Genomic DNA, 17082 nt, shown 5'->3' with positions numbered 1-17082 from the left:
ACCACATACAGTAAAAGCGACTTATGACATTTAATACTGGATCACTGCTGAATACTGAAGCCTGAAAGGGGGGGGGGGGTCATTTTGGGACCAAATCATATTCATTTATATATTGTAAATGGCAGTTAGAAGGAGGCATGGAAAGTTTGGGACACACATACGCACACTCACTCACTCAAGCTTGCGTAACACAATACTGCGCGCGTGTGTGTGTGCGCGTGTGTCTCTGTGTGTCTGCTCTGCTGCTGCGGTGTTGTCTCCTCGCATGGGGAGGCGGTGGTCGGTCGCGGTGGTTGTGGTATCGAAGCGGCGGCCCGGCGGTGTAAGTTGCGCCGCAGGGGGGTGGGACTTTATGTTTGTCAGCTTGGCCGGTGTCTTCGGCTCCCTCCCACGGATATGCCTCAAGCCGCAGGGCTCTCCACCCTCTAGCAAGTAGCGGCAGACGGACACAAACAATCCTCCTCTTCTTCTTCCTCCTCCTTCTGCTGCTCTTTGAAAGCTCGCGGGTGTGCAGGATCGGGAGGAGAGTCGCTCTACCAACCCTCTCCCGGGACAGAAAACCGAACCGGCACCGGTGTTATTGGATGGAGAGAAGCGCCTGAAGAAGGGAGAACGGTGGAGTTGGTGTAACCCTTCTCCTCCTCCTCCTCCTCCTTCCCTATTGCACCAAAAGAAAACTCCGGGTAAGAAATGCGTGCTCACTCGGGCCGTTTGGCACCTTTTGCTCGACCACCTACCGCAATAAGCCGCTACGCTTTTGCCTGCTATGTGCTCCATAACGTGAACGCGTCATGGCGGGATTTGACACATGCATGTTGCCTTTTCTGTCGGTTGTTGGGCTTTTAATTGTTGAAAGGAAGAAAATTAGATTTGGATGACAGGGCAGTCCTCTCTCTCTCTCTCTCTCTCTCTCTCTCTCTCTCTCCCCCTATCGACCCACATATTGATCGCAAGTGGACCCAAACTAAGCGCACTAAGAGCTCATATAGTCTGTGGCAGCACACGTGTGACGCAGAACACATTCCGCTGAGCAGAGTGCACGTTGAAGGGAGCAGCTCTGAATCTCTTAGTGACCGAGCGTCCGGGGATGTAGATCCAGGTAAAGCCTCGTTTAAGTGTACTTCACCCTCTATATTGTTATTGTTCTGGGCAAATCAAGTGGATGTAGAATTGACTGCCTTTTTGTTAACCACTGCACATGTACCTACTCAACCAGTGGTTTTCAAACTGTGGTCTCGGAGACATTTGAATGTTGACTTTCACTGTTATTAATTGTCATTTTCTTTTTATTATTGTGCTTTTCCTCTATAATTTGACTGAAAGTATCCCATGTCCTCTGTGTCATGTGTCCAGTGGCTGGTGAGAGGTTTCCATTCTGTCTTAGAAACTGGGGGCATCCTGAGGTCCTTTGCAGAGCTGGAGTATGCATGTCCCTGTACGATGTGTCCTAGATCCAAACATCATGACTTCTTCTATGGTTGCAGGGTTCCTTTATCCCTTTGAAGCAACCCAGACTACAATCCTGTCTTCCATTGTTGTATTGATTGAGCTGAGTGACTTCATCAGTGGCTTGTCCATTAATGTATCATAGCTAATATTTCTAGAAAATACCTGCTTGCTTCATTTTATGGTGAGTGCCTGTGGGGAGAGCAGTTTGTTGCCAAATGTTGCCAAATGTAGCTACAGCTCACTTCACGTCCAGATGCCTCGAAATGTAGCAGGTTGGAAGAAGAATCGTAAAATAAAGCATGATGAGATGTCTCCTATAAACACTGACAGCTATAAATGGCTGCTTTAAGGAGGAGAGTTGTAACGGCTGCAGTTCTTTACCTGCTTATCTAACTCGGTATGAGTGAAAGTTCGTCCAAATTAAGACCGATAGTCTGCCCACTCAGAAAGATTTAAGCTCAGAAGTAACAATCAAAGCATAAAAAAATCATTGCTTTCCAAATACCCTTAGTTACTCAATAGATAATCCATCACTCGTGGACAGATTTAAATGATGCTCATCCCTACTTTGGATTTGGGATTCCGCCCACATTCACATTACTGGGAGTGAATGGACTCTTATTCAAAACATTAAGTAAGGTGCTTTCTGCTGCCTTATCAGCCTCATTTAGACGTTAATCTAATAAGTAGTCGACATAATGACCTAGTGTTGGCAGTGAGTCCATGTGCTTTAGCTTTTTACTACTACTAACATCAGATGCATACTGAGATTTCAAGTTTACTGAAGTGTTGAGGTCAAAACTATGCTCTTTGTATTTACTATAGCTGAAACATTTATTAAGTGAAACTGCAAACATTTTCTGGTTTCAGCATTTTCATCTTCGTTTTGCTCATATCTTTTAACTTTTTGTTTTACTGTTGTCGTGAGACAACTAGCAATGACCCGGGGATTCTGGGAAGTTGTGATGGACGTTTGCAGCTATTTGTGTGTAGACAAATCATGAAAGCTACAGATAAGTGGCAGATTTTCCCTCCCTGAAAGAAACAAATAACTTTTTTTTCCAATTTTTGGAAATAAAAAATCAAGTTCCAGTTTATTAGGAACATTCACACTCAAACTAAACTTGAGTTCAAAATAATTCAGTTTTTGCACTCATATATACAGTGCTGTGAAAAAGTAGATTACAGATTACTTCTGTTTATGCTTTTTTGTCACACTTACATGTTTCAGATTATCAAACAAATTGTAATATCAGACACAGATAACCTGAGCAAATACAAAAAGCAGTTTTAAAAACTTTTTATAAATGAACTGTGATTTACCAAAATTTTGGGAAAGTTGAGTTCAATTTCACTATCCACACCCAGGCCTGATTACTGTCAGACCTGTAGAATCAAGAAATCACTTAAATAGAACCTGTCTAACAACATGAAGTAGGCTAAAAGATCTCAAAAAGCAACACATCATGCCCCCATACTCCAAGAGCGCATCGACAACTCATCCAGGAGGTCACAAATGAACCCAGAACAACATCTAAAGCCCTACAGGCCTCAGTGAAGGTCAGTGTTCATGATTCAACAATAAAAAATAGATTGGGCACAAATGGTAACTATGAGACAGTTCCAAGGTGAAAACCACTGCTGACCAAAAAGAAAACAAAGGCCTGTCTCACATTTGGCAAAACATCTTGATGATCCCCAAGACTTTTGGGAAAGTATTCTGTAGAATGACGAGACAAGTGGAATTTTTAGAAGGTCTGCGCCCCGTTACATCGAGGGTAAAACAAACACAGCATTTCAGAAAAAGAACATCATACCAACGGACATGGTGGTGGTTGTCTGATGGTCTGGGGCTGCTTTGCTGTTCAGGAGCTGGACGACTTGCCGTAATTGTTGGAACCATGAATTTTGCTCTCTACCGGAAAATCTTGAAGAGAAGGTCCGGCCTTCAGTTCGTGACCTTAAGCTCAGGCCCACTTGGGTTATGCAGCAGTACAATGATCCGAAGCACACCAGCAAGTCCGCCTCAGAATGGCTCAAAAACAACAAAATGAAGGCCTTGGAGTGGCCTGGTCAAAGTCTGGACTTAAATCCTATTGAGATGCTGTGGCATGACCTTAAACAGGCCGTTCATGCTCGAAAACCCTCCAATGTAGCTGATTTAAAAAAATTCTGCAAAGAAGAACGGGCTAAAATTCCTCCACAGGCGATGTGAAAGACTCATTGCCAGTTATCCCAAACGTTTGATTGCAGTTGTTGCCACCAAGGGTGGCAAAACCAGGTATAAGGTTTAGGGGGCAATTACTTTTTCACATAAGGGCCAGGTTGGTTTGGATAGCTTTTTCATTTAAAAACAGCTTTTTGTATTTACTCATGTTATCTTTGTCTGATATTTAAATTTGTTTGATAATCTGAAACATTCAAGTGTGACAACTGTGCAAAAACAACTGAAATCTCTAAGGGGGCAAATACTTTTTCACAGCACTGTACATTCATTTCATTGTTTCAACTTTGAAAATGATGAACCTATATCAATAATTGAAGACATTTAGTGGAACCGTAAGTGGTTTGTTGTTTGCTGATAAAGCTGATCAGCAGCTTTCGTGTTGTGATCGGAGCGCATGCTGATGCCTCCAAACCTTGCAGGCTGCTGTGATGCTGCTTTAACACAACCATGAACTAAACAATCTGTGTACACAGAAAGCCACAACAGAGCTTAAGTTAAGAGCAAGCAAATTATGTGATGATATAAGAAAGGAAAGGTGATAGAGAGGATAGCGGGAGAGACACACATTCCTTGGTTGGCTCGATGCAGACTGTGGTACTGTAGTCTCACAGAGGAACGGCGGCGAGGCAGTTAGTTTGATTATGAGCCATTGGCAAGATTAAAAAGCAAAGTAGATTTATTGTTTGTTAGGAGAGTGAGAGAGAAAGAGAGTGAGAGACAAACAGCTGACAGGGCTGTGATTCACTCTCTCCCCCTCCTTCTCTTCCTCCCAGCCTGCTTTGTGATTCCTGTCTTCCTCAGCAAACAGCAGCACCGCCTGCATGTTTACAGCTACAGCTAGTCTTATCTTTCCAATGCACGCACACGCACACGCACACGCACACGCACACTCACACGCACATGCACACACACACACACGCTGAGCTGAGCTGATGGGCAGGATCAGATGGAGAAACAGAAGGGCTGCTTGGTTTCCTTAGAGTAGTCACACCGTGTGTCTCCGCCACAGTCACATTGACTCTGCAGCAGCCGTACCCCTAACAGACCATCGAGAAACCAAAGTGACATAGAAGCTCAGATTCGGGGATTGATTGAGTGTGTCAGAGCAGTAGTGCAGTGACAATCTTTAGGTAAGAATCATTAGTACGTTTATATGCTTTTTAGAAATCTGATTGTACTCAAATTAATGTAATACTTTCATATTTTTGAAATGGCACAGAAATAACAGAATCAGCATGAAAACTGCTTTGGTGTAGGTATTATTCTTAAATCAATTTATTCACATGCATAGGTACTTGGCAAACAACATCATTCTATCCATGCATATGTGTTACTCTGTGTTTCTGCATTAATCACATTGAGTTACATAATGCACATAAATTTACTGAATGTGAAAAGAGGACAGGTGGACAGCCAGCAATCCACATCCATCTGTGTGCAATAACCGCAGATGTTTAATCTTATTCATACAAGGCCTGAAGCAAAGGTGAATATCCTCCCTATAGCATCACAGAGGCCATCATACTAAATTCTTTAAGTTTGGGTGATAAGCCAGTATCCAGAGAGTAGCTTTATTAGGTCCATCTGGTGCACACACACACAAATACACTCTCCCCCCAGGCGTGGAGTGTGTGTGGGCTGTTGTTGCTCTACAGGGAGTCTGAGTTTACACAAAGTCTTTGTTCAGCATCAAGATGTGGCTCACGGGATCTAAAGATAAACAGATAGTCTATTATCTCTGCTGGACTTTTGGGAAATACAACTCAAGTGTCTGAACACACACAAACACACACACATCAGGCTCACTTAATGAACTTTCATCAGCCTGTGGCACTGCTGAGGTGTTATGGAAGCCCAGGTTGCTTTGATAGTGGTCTTCAGCTCATCTGCACTGGTGTCTCTCATCTTCCTCTTGAGAATACCCCATAAATTCTCTATAGGGTTCAGGTCAGGCAAGTTTGCTGGCCAATCAACCGCAGTAAAGCCATGGTCGTAAAACCACTTATTGGTATTTTTGGCAGTGTGAGCAGGTGCCAATTCCTGTTGGAAAATGAAATCAGCATCTCCATAAAGCTTCTCAGCAGAAGGAAGCATAAAGTGCTCTAACATTTCCTGGTAGACGCCTGCGTTGACTTTGGTCTTGAGAAAACACAATGGACCAAAACCATCAGACGACATGGCACCCAAAATCATCACTGACTGTGGAAATTTCACAGCAACTTTGATTATGAGCCTCTCCACTCTTTGAGTCACACCTTGATTTCCAAATGATATGCAATATTTAAGGACATTGGACCAATGAGCAACAGTCCAGTTCTTTTTCTCCTTAGCCCAGGTGAGACGCTTGCGAAGTTGTGTCTGGTTCAGGACTGGCTTGACACTGGAGTCTCCAGCCTCAGTCCAAGCCTTGTGAAGCTACCCCAAATTCTTGAATGGGTTTTGCTTGACAATAGGGCTAAGGTTATCCCTGTTGCTTGTGTACCTTTTCCTACCACATTTTTTCCTTTCTATGGATATGCTTGGATACAGCATTCTGAACAGCCTGCTTCTTTAGCAATGACCTTTTGTGGCTTACCCTCCTTGTGCAGGGTGTCAATGACTGTCTTCTCAACTGTCAAGTCAGTAGTCTTCCCCTTGATTGTGTAGCCGACTGAGCCAGACTCAGAGACAATTTAAAGGCTCAGGAAACCTTTGCAGGTGATTTAAATTTATTAGCTGATTAGAGTGTGACAATGTGCAATTTTCTTCTCAGCCCGTTTTATGCAAGCTGACAGTGCGACAGGATATTAATTTCACGCACATCTTGGTTCAAAAGTCCTTTAGGTCTCCTCTGTGTGCATGTGTCTGAGTAGGCCTTTTCTTTGTGCATAAGTATTGAGTGCACGTGTCCACCATGTTTGCTTACAATAGACATGGAGACAATTTAGCAGCGGTACAGCATTTTTGATAAATAAGCCACTCTACTTTGGCTCTATTATAGCAAAACAGTATATAGTATTAGTAGTATATAAAAAAAATTAAAAATTAAAAAAATAAATACCTCGCTTCAGATATTCTTCTTTGTGACAGTTAACTCAAATTTGTAAGAGGAAACACAAGTAGGAATTTGGAGTCTTATCAATGACTGCAGACAGACAGACGGACAGACAAGCGCCTTGGCAGGTATGATTAATTACCATTGATTTTTCTGATTCTTCTCTCATCGGCTCGGGGAGTAAAACAACTTCCAAACCTTTGTTTTCCCCCAGGCGCCTTGTTGGTGTTCTGTTGACTTCCTATCACTGGAATTCTCTAATTAACTTCTGCCTGGTTACAGTGTTTATCTCCCTGCAATAGAAAGCTGCAGAGAGTGTGTGCGTGTGCTGCCGTGTCCTCAAATGTTTTTCTATTTTAGGCCAGTCTGACGTTGTTGGTTTACGGCCCTCCTTCATCCCACTGGGCCGCCTGACCACCCACTCTCCCTCATTGTTATTTACTAAATCTGTCTGGTTTATTGTGTTGCCCTTTAATCTTCCTCCCTCCTTCTCCGCATCTCCCTTCCTCCCTATTTGCTCCCAGTGGTCCCGGCGCTTTCCCCAGCACACACACACTCTAGCCCACGTTGCCTGGAGCTGAGCTGGGCTGAACTGAGCTGCACTGTGCCGCTCTGCCTGCCAGGGATCCCCCCGTGCTTGGATAATGGCACATCAGCAGCTGTCAGTGAGCCCTGCACTGCGTCAGCCGCTTTTAATTGGCCTGCATGGCCGTGGAATTGAGTGAACCCCCACCTCCTCCTCCTCCTCCTCCTCCTCCTTCCCTTCCCCCTCCCCACCCCCAGCTTTTTTCTATATCATTAGTGTAATGCTCCACATTCTCCACAAGCCTCTGAGATGTGGGGAGAATCCAACAGGGGAATGAGTCACAAGCCAGCAACCCACAGTTTTTTTAATTGATTTTCTTTTGCAGTTTGCAGAGAGAAAATATTGTTCTCCTGTACTGCCACTATTTTCAGTAAGCAACGTGATTTAAGTGATGAAACTGATTTAATTTTTCAGGAGGTGCATGAATATAACCGTGGGGGAGCAAATGAGTTCAAAGCAAGGTCTTAGTTACAGGGTCATGGTTTTACATGTATGGGAGTTTGTAGCAGTAATATGATTACAAAATAATGGTTAATGCAATATTTCACATATAAACGGTGATATTACCATAAAAACAGCAGTTTGATAACAGATACAGGTGCATGATGCTGAATGTTGTGAGGATACAAGAACTTACTTAAGCTTTATAGATTCTGAAATTACTTTTCTTATTGTCTGAATGTGATTTTAATGAGATTTGTGATCAGGGATGCTTATTTGATATTTCGTAGAGGGGGAAATCACCAAACCTTATTGAAGATGATGAACCAATTTGCAATGTAGGATGTGTGCTGTGTTTCCTCCAGCGCTGGCAAACTGTCAGACTTAACCACGTTATGGCCCCTGATGTAAAAGACCAATCGAGGAGATTATTGTTTTTTCTTTCAGGCTGGCTGCAGCACCATGTCCTCGGCTCAGAGTGGGGATATATCAGGCTACCATCTGAGTGGTGAGTGGACACTTTAAATGTCACAGAATCTGAATCGCTTTCGAATCATTTCTGTTACCTACTGTAAAGTCCACACCATACAAAATGGGACCTTGAGATTGTACATGTACTACTTTTGAGAAATAAAGAGACCCGACGCTGTTTGTGGTGTGCCCTCACTGTATATACAGTATATGTGTGTGTATGAGTCACTTCTGACTCTTATATACAGTACAAGCTTTTCAACACCTTCAACCAAGTCAGCCATGAAGGCCACTGACGTTACAAAACGGTGTAACTTGTACCATAATTGTCTTATCTTTTGTGATGAATAGCAGAGATAAAGCTTGCACAGTCCTCACAGAGATGTAATGAATCATTAGGGAGAGGCAGCCTGCCACAGCTCTCTGAATCGCAACATAAGAAGCCTTCAAAGTGCCAAACACTGCAGCATTTTCCGCTCACATTTTGTCCGGAATCATTATCTGATATTTGTAGAAGTGTTTTCAAAGTCAGCTTAACATTTGCTGCCTGTGTGCTTGTACAGTCACATGATGCTCTTTCCGGCATTTTACATCCCATCCATCTCGCTGCTCTTCAAATAAAAATTGCATTAAATTAGACGGCCAAAGTTTAGTCTTATAGTCATGAATTAAAAATTCTTCACACAGCAATTTCAACCTGCTGTTTTATGTGTGTTTGATGTCAGTGGTGCGTAACCCACCAGGCTGGGAGGTGGGAATCTACCTGGTTGGCTTTCTTGTGCTGCTGTGCGTAGCTGCGCTCAATATCTGGAAACTGTGGAAATCTGGAACCTTCCCCACACCTTCTCCCTTCCCCAACTTTGACTACCGTTATTTACAGGAAAAATATGGAACCTCCTTCTCAGAAGTCAGGCAGAAGGTACAGTCATCGATGTCGCTGAGATATGTGAAAGTGTCACACATACAACTTTCTCCTGAAATAAATCATCAAATCAACAACAGCTTCTTTGCCTACAGAGAGCAGAGAAAAATGTTAATTTGGCTACTAATACCATTTCAATTCATGGATTTGATTATCTGACATAGGGACAAGTTAACATTTTTGGAGAAAGACATTGTGTTTGGCATCATATCGCAAAAATAAAATAAAATATATAAATATCCAGTATCACTTAGCACTCTTAAGTTTTACCACAATATAATAGTCATTTGATTTAGGGTGTATAATTCTCATCTTAACTCCTCTTCAAAGAGAGTGGCAGCTAACAACCATCGGCGCACCTCCACCATCTCCAGTCGGAAGCCCAGCCTGGCCCTTGGTGACACTCCGGACACCTTCAGAGACCTGGGCCACCTGGAGCTGATGAGCAGGGAGCTGGATCCAACCGGCATGGCCCAGCTCAACCGCTCTATCTCCACTGACTCGCTCAGCTCCATCTCCTCCATCGCAAACAACTTTGGCCATGACTTCACCGTTGGCCAGTTAGAAGTGACTCTGGAGTTTGAGCCATCCAAGCAGAGCATCCAGGGAGTGGGACTGCTCCACATTATGCTGCACCAGGGCAAGGACCTGCTGGAGAAGGAGGAGGGTGACTTCCCCGGCTGCTTCATCAGGGTCTCCCTGGGGCCAGAGGAGCTCAGTGTCGGAGTCACCAGAGTAAGTGTGTGTATGTCGTTTACATGCAGTAAAGTAGAGATTATTCACACTAATATCAGACTGGGACATTTTTTAAATAACTACAGTTGCAGCAGTAATGTGACCGAGATTCAACAATCGGGACAAGACAGACTTTATCTCACCATGACTTGTCAACTTGGGCAAGGGACTGAAGATTTTAGACCTTTTAGAAAGAGACCAGACAGAGAGTTTAAACTTGACATGCCAAACGTAAGAGCCTGTTTCATTTGTTTGAGTGGCACTAAATGTACTCCATAGAGTGGATTTCTCATCCTTACCCATCATCAAATTGGGTAAGATTGGTTTCCAATTTACTCAGATTAAAATGAAGCTGCAGTTCATCATCATAACAATTTTGATTTTATAACATTTTGTAATTTTAAGATGAGATCCTTTGAAATTGTTGTGTGATATATTTTAAAGTCGGTTGAGTGACTCATACTGCAGATTTGCTTGGCTGTGACCACATACTGTCTTTGAATGCGGTGCCAAAACAATTTAACACAAAGTGATTACTCTGATAGAAACGGATTCATCCATCTGCCACACCTGGCACTCGCCCTGAACTTATTCCTACCTGACGTTGACCCAACAACGTCACCAGCTTTGCGATTTGAACAGCACAGTCTGTGAGGGAGGCTGCACACGTTGGCTCAGGCTCTTTTTGCTTGAGCGTGTTGTTGTTGTATTAGGCTGAGTGTAACACGGGAAGCAGCCACTGATAGGGTGGCTTCATTGGCTCTCATAGCAGTGAAGCCCAAAGAATATGCTGACATCAGCTCCACTCACCCCAGTGGCATGACCCCCCCCCCCCCCTCTCTCTCTCACTCTCGCTCACTCTCTCTCTCTCTTACTCTGCCTTCTTCCTTGCCATTTTCTCCCTCTCCCTCCCCATTTGTGTGTTTTCTGTTAATTGGTGTAATAATGCATCTGCCACTCATCTCTCTCTCTCGCTCTCTCGGGCATTTTACGACTCTCTCTATCTCTCTCTCTCCCTCTCCCTCTCCCTCTCTCTCTCTCTCTCTCTCTCTCTCCCTCTCTCTCACACACACGCACGCACGCACGCACGCACGCACGCACACACACACACACACACACACACACACGTCTCTCTGAGCTGTTATCCCTGATATCCCTGAAGTGATAAGCTAAATATGAAGACAGCCTCATGTTGTGTGTGGAGTGCTGGTCTCTGTTGTGGACCAGCTGCAAGGTGCAGTCTGCTTTGCATGCTTCTATATGTGCATCTCCACATCTTGATGCTGTAATTTCTGGTGACATTTCACAGTTACTGCTGCAGGGGGGACTATATATTTTTGTTGCCTTATCGCTGTTTCTCTGTGATATGTAGGAAAGCTGGAGCTAGTTTGAAAGATAATCATCTCATTGTATTTCACACTTCACTAGTGTGAAAACATCTATTTTTAGAGCCACTATACATTCACAGTTGCTTGGTAACTTCAAACTACTTAGTAAATACTGATACTGCCACATGTTTCACCGTCTGACATTCTATGGTGTGAAATCACTGTACGCACTCACTTTTACCAAATTGCATTTATGTTGTAAAAGCTGTTCGGTTGATTAAAAAAGTGAGGTTCCCTAGTGACAAGCAACATGAATCCACTTGGCTTTGAAGCTCCACTGCCATTATGTTATGCTGACGCATTGTTAACTTCGCTGGGTTTTGTTTACTCACAGGTCCAGGCGAATGCATTCACCGTCATTTTCGATGAACGTTTCTCCATCCCCCTGGACTCGGCATCCCTGGAGGAGTGCAGCCTGTGCTTTGCAGCTTTTGGTATGGATGCTGATGAGAGAAACATCAGTGCTGGTGTAGCGGAGCTGAAGCTCTCAGACCTGGACCTGACCATCAGACCATTCAACGCCTGGCTCTACCTTCAAGATGTCAATAAGGTTTGCAGTGATACACTAAACTCTGATAACTGCAACTTAATAAGATAAAATAATTCTGCCGTAAATTCTGTGATGAAATTCTGCGATGAAATTCTGTGATTCCATGACAATAATAAAAAGGCTCTGTGGAGTCTGAGAGCCCCCTGCTGGACATTCAGCAAAACCTCCATGACAAATACAATAAGGCTGAGAGTTGGGCAGGATTCTTGTGAAATATATAGACATACGGATTATTGATTACCATATGTGTCAGCAGTGTATTCTACTCATTTAAAATCAGGACCATCATGTTAGTTTCCAAATGAAGATTCACAGGTATACAGGATTCTTTTTGTCATTAGTCACCAAAGACCATAAAATGTTTGTCTGGAAATTAAACTGGTGAATACACAAACACACACAAAGACAACCACATTTTCAGCTTTTGAATGACAAGTCTGAACAGTTGGCAAAGTGTTCTGGCAAATTATAAGGCTGATAGTATTTCATAACTTTTGCTTCAGGGGAAATAAAGCAATGAGACGTATAATTATGTATTTAGATTGACTTGATTTTAATTTCTTCCATATGGCCATGATTTAATATTTTGATACATAATAATAGTCAATCATCATCATTTTTTTTTAAATGCATTAATTCATCTCTCATAAACAAGGAGCCACTGGAATTATTAATGGAGTTACACAGGATTTTCCATCATAAGACTAAACCTGGGAACTGATTCCAACTGTGCAATACTTACCCACTGAAACCACAAATAAACATGCAGCTGCTGTATTTGTAATGCTCATTCAAAATAGAATGTAAAATCATTTAAATGCTCAGGCACAGCACACAAAAGAAGTCTAATTTGAAGGGTCAGTTCATTGTCAATTTTCTGTTTCCTCAAGAGGAGAAATAACATGACATACAGTATATGATGTTACATATAATGTTGTGCTGTGCGTGCGTGCTTGCGTGCGTGCGTGCGTGCGTGCGTGACCTGTTGAACCCTGCAGGCTGTGGATGCAGTTGGAGAGATCCTGTTGTCTCTCAGCTACTTGCCAACAGCAGAGCGCCTCACAGTGGTTGTGGCCAAATGTAAGAACCTGGTGTGGACCAATGGTAAAAATACTGCAGGTAAGGGGAAAGGGGTAAGGATTTAGTTAGTGCATGTGTGTGAATGAGCATGAATGTGTGTGTTCCATTTTGTGTAACAGAAAAGAAAAGACATGCATTTAAATGTTACTGTTTCTCTGTCTGTTTGTGTATGAGCTTAATCTTAATACGTCTCTCTGCCCTTAAAGCAGTCCAAAGTCCATCATTATTTTTTCCAAATGACTCAGTGTTACGTTATGCCACTGAACCAAATGATTATTCATACAGTAATACAGACTCTTAATGCCAGAGTCCAAGAAGACACATTTGTGTTCATGCAAAGCAGCAGAATGGACTTATGGACTTAAATTATTTGTTCATCACATTAAATTTGCAGCTCAGTGGCACCAAGTCATTGCACAGATAAAGGTCTCCCACTGAAAGAGTGTAATTTCCATCTACAGAGCTAATTATGTATGCAGGACTGTGCCACTAATTGATTGCTGTTTAATTAGGAGATTATAACATGATCTACCGTGTGAATGTGTGTTCGCAATTGTGTAGTTTGATTTTAAATAAATGGAATGAAAATGAAAATTGGTGTAAATTTTCTCATTCCTGATTCCCATTATTAGATCCATTTGTCAAAGTGTATCTCCTGCAAGACGGCAGGAAGATCAGCAAGAAGAAAACTTCCACCAAAAGGGACGACACAAACCCCATCTTCAACGTAGCCATGATCTTCTCTGTGCCGTCCCTCATCCTGCAGGTGATGCCTCAGCCTCAAAACCGAGACGGGCCATGATTAGTGTTTATGAATAAGAAGAATTAAATTAGAAGAGGAAAAAAAAAATTATTACAAAAAGTATTGACACGCAAGTACTGCAAACTACGACATCAAGAAGAGAAAAATAACAGGTGCAGATGCATGCATTTTGCTGACAATTTCAACATATTTGAATTTGAGTTTCTAACTTAAATTCAGTTCCATACATTTCTAATGTGCTCTCTAAACCTTTAAAAAACAACTGTAGTCTTGCATTCATAAAACCAAAGGTGCTGACTCATTCGCCGCAGGATGTGTAATCATGCTGTTCTGTTTGCAGGAGCTCTCCCTGAGGGTCACAGTGGCTGAGTGTACCGACGACGGGCGGGGTGAGAACGTAGGTCATGTGATCATCGGCCCCGAGGCCAGCGGAATGGGCATCACCCACTGGAACCAGATGCTGGCTACTCTGAGGAAGCCTGTGTCCATGTGGCACCCTCTTCGCAGGATCTAGACCTCTGATCCCTGTGTGTTTGGTCTCCAGTAAAACCCCTTTTCACCTCTCCTCCAGGTCATTAGGTCCATCTATTCTATTATTCAAGCCTACTTGTGTAAAGCTTAATAAATATATTCAGAGAGCTCTCAACCTTGACTGCTTTTGACTGGACAGATACTTGATAAGCTTAGTAATTCAGTGTGTCACACTGGTGGCACTAAATCTGCTACATTTTGACTATATTCAATGACTGTAGAGGAAAAGCCAGTGTTTTACTCTGAACCAGCTGCACCTCCTTGTCAATCATGAAGTGAAATCCAATCAGTTACTGATGCTTTTGGCTTCATTTGGTCTGGAGTACATTATGGGTAAGGATGGCCTTTGGGAAGGTGCAGTGAAACAAGTCTGCAACATTAAAGAGGGATGCCACTTGTTTACAAATTACATTGAGTTTATTGGTCTAGCTCTATTGAACTTCATAAATACTTTTGTGGCTGTAGACAGGGTTTACGTCCTGTTGGTGCTAAAGACTACAAGAAAGCTAGAGCTATTCATGGTAGGAAGTCGTGGCAATTTCATTGAGTGAGTACAGAGGTGTTGGAGTGGCCTTAGTTTTCATTCTTGCAGACTTGGGTCCGTAGACACAAAGGCTAATATACTGCATGGCTGTTGTCACATGCTGAATAGTGCCCCTAAGACTAATAAACTGAATTGAATGTGTACAACAGAGTGGAGTACCTCTTTAAAAGCAAAAAACAATGTGATCATGATGTGCTGCACACCGCTCCCTACCTCCTTCCCTTGGCCCCTTGGTTACTCCCTTCTCCTCACTAAGTCCAGGCTGGATCCCACCAAGGTTGAAATGTGATTCCATTCTAACAATAGAAAATTATATATATATACATTTCCTTCTGTTTTTAAATCAGAAACTTGAGTTTGATGTTAAGTTTCAATTGAGAAAATGAGCCCCACTTTGGTAGGCATTTACCCCCTGTGCATGGTGCCTACTTTGGTTGTAGCCTGTTTAGCTGAGAATGACCAAGACTGGACTGAAGGGGTGACATAGCTTCTCTTTCAGGAAAATACTCACTCGTCTTTTCAGATCCATTATTGATTGCTCTTACTTGATTAATTTTGTAGCGGTTTTAGAGTCAAGTTGAGTTTGCTCCATGGGATTTGCTTGTGCAATTTGTTAATAGTCAAATGATAGAGGTTTTGGTATTTTCAGTATTGTGCTTTTTAAAAAAAAATCCAGGTACTCTTATCCAGGTGAAATAATTGTAATTTGTAGCAGTTGTTACAGGGTGGCCAAATCAGATGTAATAAGCATATAAATATCATTTTGCATCTTTCTATTTTTATCACTATTAATGCAATACATGTCACAGCGTTCAACTCCTTCTGATGTAAATGACTTTATATCACATTAAGAACGTTTCAGTTGAAGAACGTAATTAACACTGATTCTATTTTGGCCAGAAACTACTGGTCATTCTGTCATTCTCACATCAGGTCTGGAGGTCATCCTTTTCATACTACTATACATTAATAAATCTCAATCTCCAATACAGACAGTTCATCTATGTGTATTTAACACAAATAATGTTGCTGATTAATGAATTATTATTATACACCTCTGGGAATTCAGTGTGATGTAAACTATACTTACTAACTCTTTAATTGTGTTCACAGGTCCTTGCTGGCAAACGAAACACATGAAATAATTCGTTTTTGTTTTTAACCAAGCTCTTGTCATATTATAATTGTAGCATTTATTATTTAGCTACCTGAAAAGATATTAGCAATGTGATTTAAGACCAAAACTAAATATTGCTAATAAGTTGTTTACCAGTTAATGATGATAATGTGACACAGGTCTTATAAAACTCAAATTTATCAAGGTGTCTTTTTTTAATCTGACTTGTATAATCTACAACATTGTGCAATAGTTCTGTTTTGTTGTAACCTCTGAATGTAAATTATCATGTGAAATATCTGCTAATGCTCATCATCCTTTTGCATCATCGTGATTCTTGATTTTTTGTTCTTTCAAAATCATGTATGACTGCACTCCTGAAATTCATTTCAGCCAATACACCTGTGCTCGTGAAATAGACAATGTTTCCTACTGTGCCAAATAACAAAGCAATATTTTCATTTACAATCAGTATTTGCATTTGATTCAAAGCTGTACCCTACATTTGACCATGCATGATGTTATTTAGCACTTGATGTGAATGTGCCTCGAGAAAACATTGTATTGTATGAATGCTGTTTGAAATAATAGCTATTAAACAGTAACAATTGTTAACTTGTTTATTGTTTGGGAATATAGAGCAGGAAAAAAGAGCTCTCACTCTGTCCTTATTTCTGGGTCTAACCAAGTCATGTCAAAGTGCAACATGGAAACAAACAATCGTGTGTTCACTGTCCTAGAAACAAAAGATAACGAGCACAGGCATGCATGGGTGGAGGCTTTGAATTTAAGGCCTATTTAAGTGTAGAATCCCACTGATCACTAGTATATTCTGTGTGCTTTGTCCATACAAATGCACCAAAAAATACACTAGTATGCTCTCTTTTGCTGCAGCACCACTGTCCACTGAGTGAAAACAAGCTTATTTTCGTAAAAAGGTGTGTGTGTGTTACATGTTGATGTAAACATGTTATTAGAAGTGATTAGAACTTTGTGATAAATTCAGGCCTTGGGAGTTCGTTGTAACTCTACTCAGCTGTTGGTAGAGTGCAGACATGTGGACTTTGCCAGGAAGTCCAGGATTGAGAATCACTGGTTTAAAGTCACTGGTTTGCAACTGGTTTGGATTTAAAACAAATTTAAGAAAATCACAATTAAATACCCAATGCATCCCTATTATGTTAATCTGGTGTTGTTTGTAATAATGAGTGATTCAATGTTTGTTTGGGATCTTTCTCCTTTGA

The 17082-nt window shown here is 41.8% G+C and overlaps 1 protein-coding gene across 5 annotated transcripts; it reads left to right on the top strand.

The window, feature by feature from the left end:
- Positions 1 to 240: 240 nt before the first annotated feature.
- On the top strand, positions 241 to 16945 carry syt12 (synaptotagmin XII). 5 transcript variants are annotated; one of them, XR_012961021.1, is made up of 9 exons: positions 241 to 683; positions 8185 to 8245; positions 8934 to 9127; positions 9461 to 9865; positions 11588 to 11803; positions 12802 to 12922; positions 13516 to 13649; positions 13987 to 14217; positions 15835 to 16945. XR_012961021.1 is itself a non-coding variant. In XM_076142524.1 (8 exons), the coding sequence occupies exons 2-8, from the start codon at positions 8200 to 8202 to the stop codon at positions 14158 to 14160; spliced, it is 1290 nt and encodes a 429-aa protein (XP_075998639.1). In that variant the 5' UTR covers positions 241 to 683; positions 8185 to 8199; the 3' UTR covers positions 14161 to 16944. The 5 variants fall into 5 exon arrangements, 4 of the variants coding, with proteins under 4 accessions (XP_075998639.1, XP_075998642.1, XP_075998640.1 ...); XM_076142524.1 differs by having other exon boundaries at positions 13987 to 16944; XM_076142525.1 differs by lacking the exon at positions 241 to 683 and adding an exon at positions 696 to 1099 and having other exon boundaries at positions 13987 to 16944.
- Positions 16946 to 17082: the final 137 nt, after the last annotated feature.

Source organism: Genypterus blacodes, unplaced genomic scaffold (assembly GCF_046128005.1).
Source record: "Genypterus blacodes isolate CSIRO-AG114 ecotype Tasmania unplaced genomic scaffold, CSIRO-AGI_Gbla_v1 ptg000021l_1, whole genome shotgun sequence".
In the NCBI taxonomy this organism is placed as follows: Eukaryota; Metazoa; Chordata; class Actinopteri; order Ophidiiformes; family Ophidiidae; genus Genypterus; species Genypterus blacodes.
Note: the sequence above shows the minus strand (reverse complement) of the source record. Positions and strands in the feature narration are given on the sequence as shown.

What these genes read in the sequence shown, in the direction of transcription:
- syt12 (XM_076142524.1), top strand. Translation starts at nt 8,200, where the DNA reads ATGTCCTCGGCTCAGAGTGGGGATATATCAGGCTACCATCTGAGTG. An exon ending in ATCAGGCTACCATCTGAGTG is followed by an intron (nt 8,246 to 8,933) that starts GTGAGTGGACAC and finishes GTTTGATGTCAG; the next exon opens with TGGTGCGTAACCCACCAGGC. An exon ending in CAATGGTAAAAATACTGCAG is followed by an intron (nt 12,923 to 13,515) that starts GTAAGGGGAAAG and finishes TCCCATTATTAG; the next exon opens with ATCCATTTGTCAAAGTGTAT.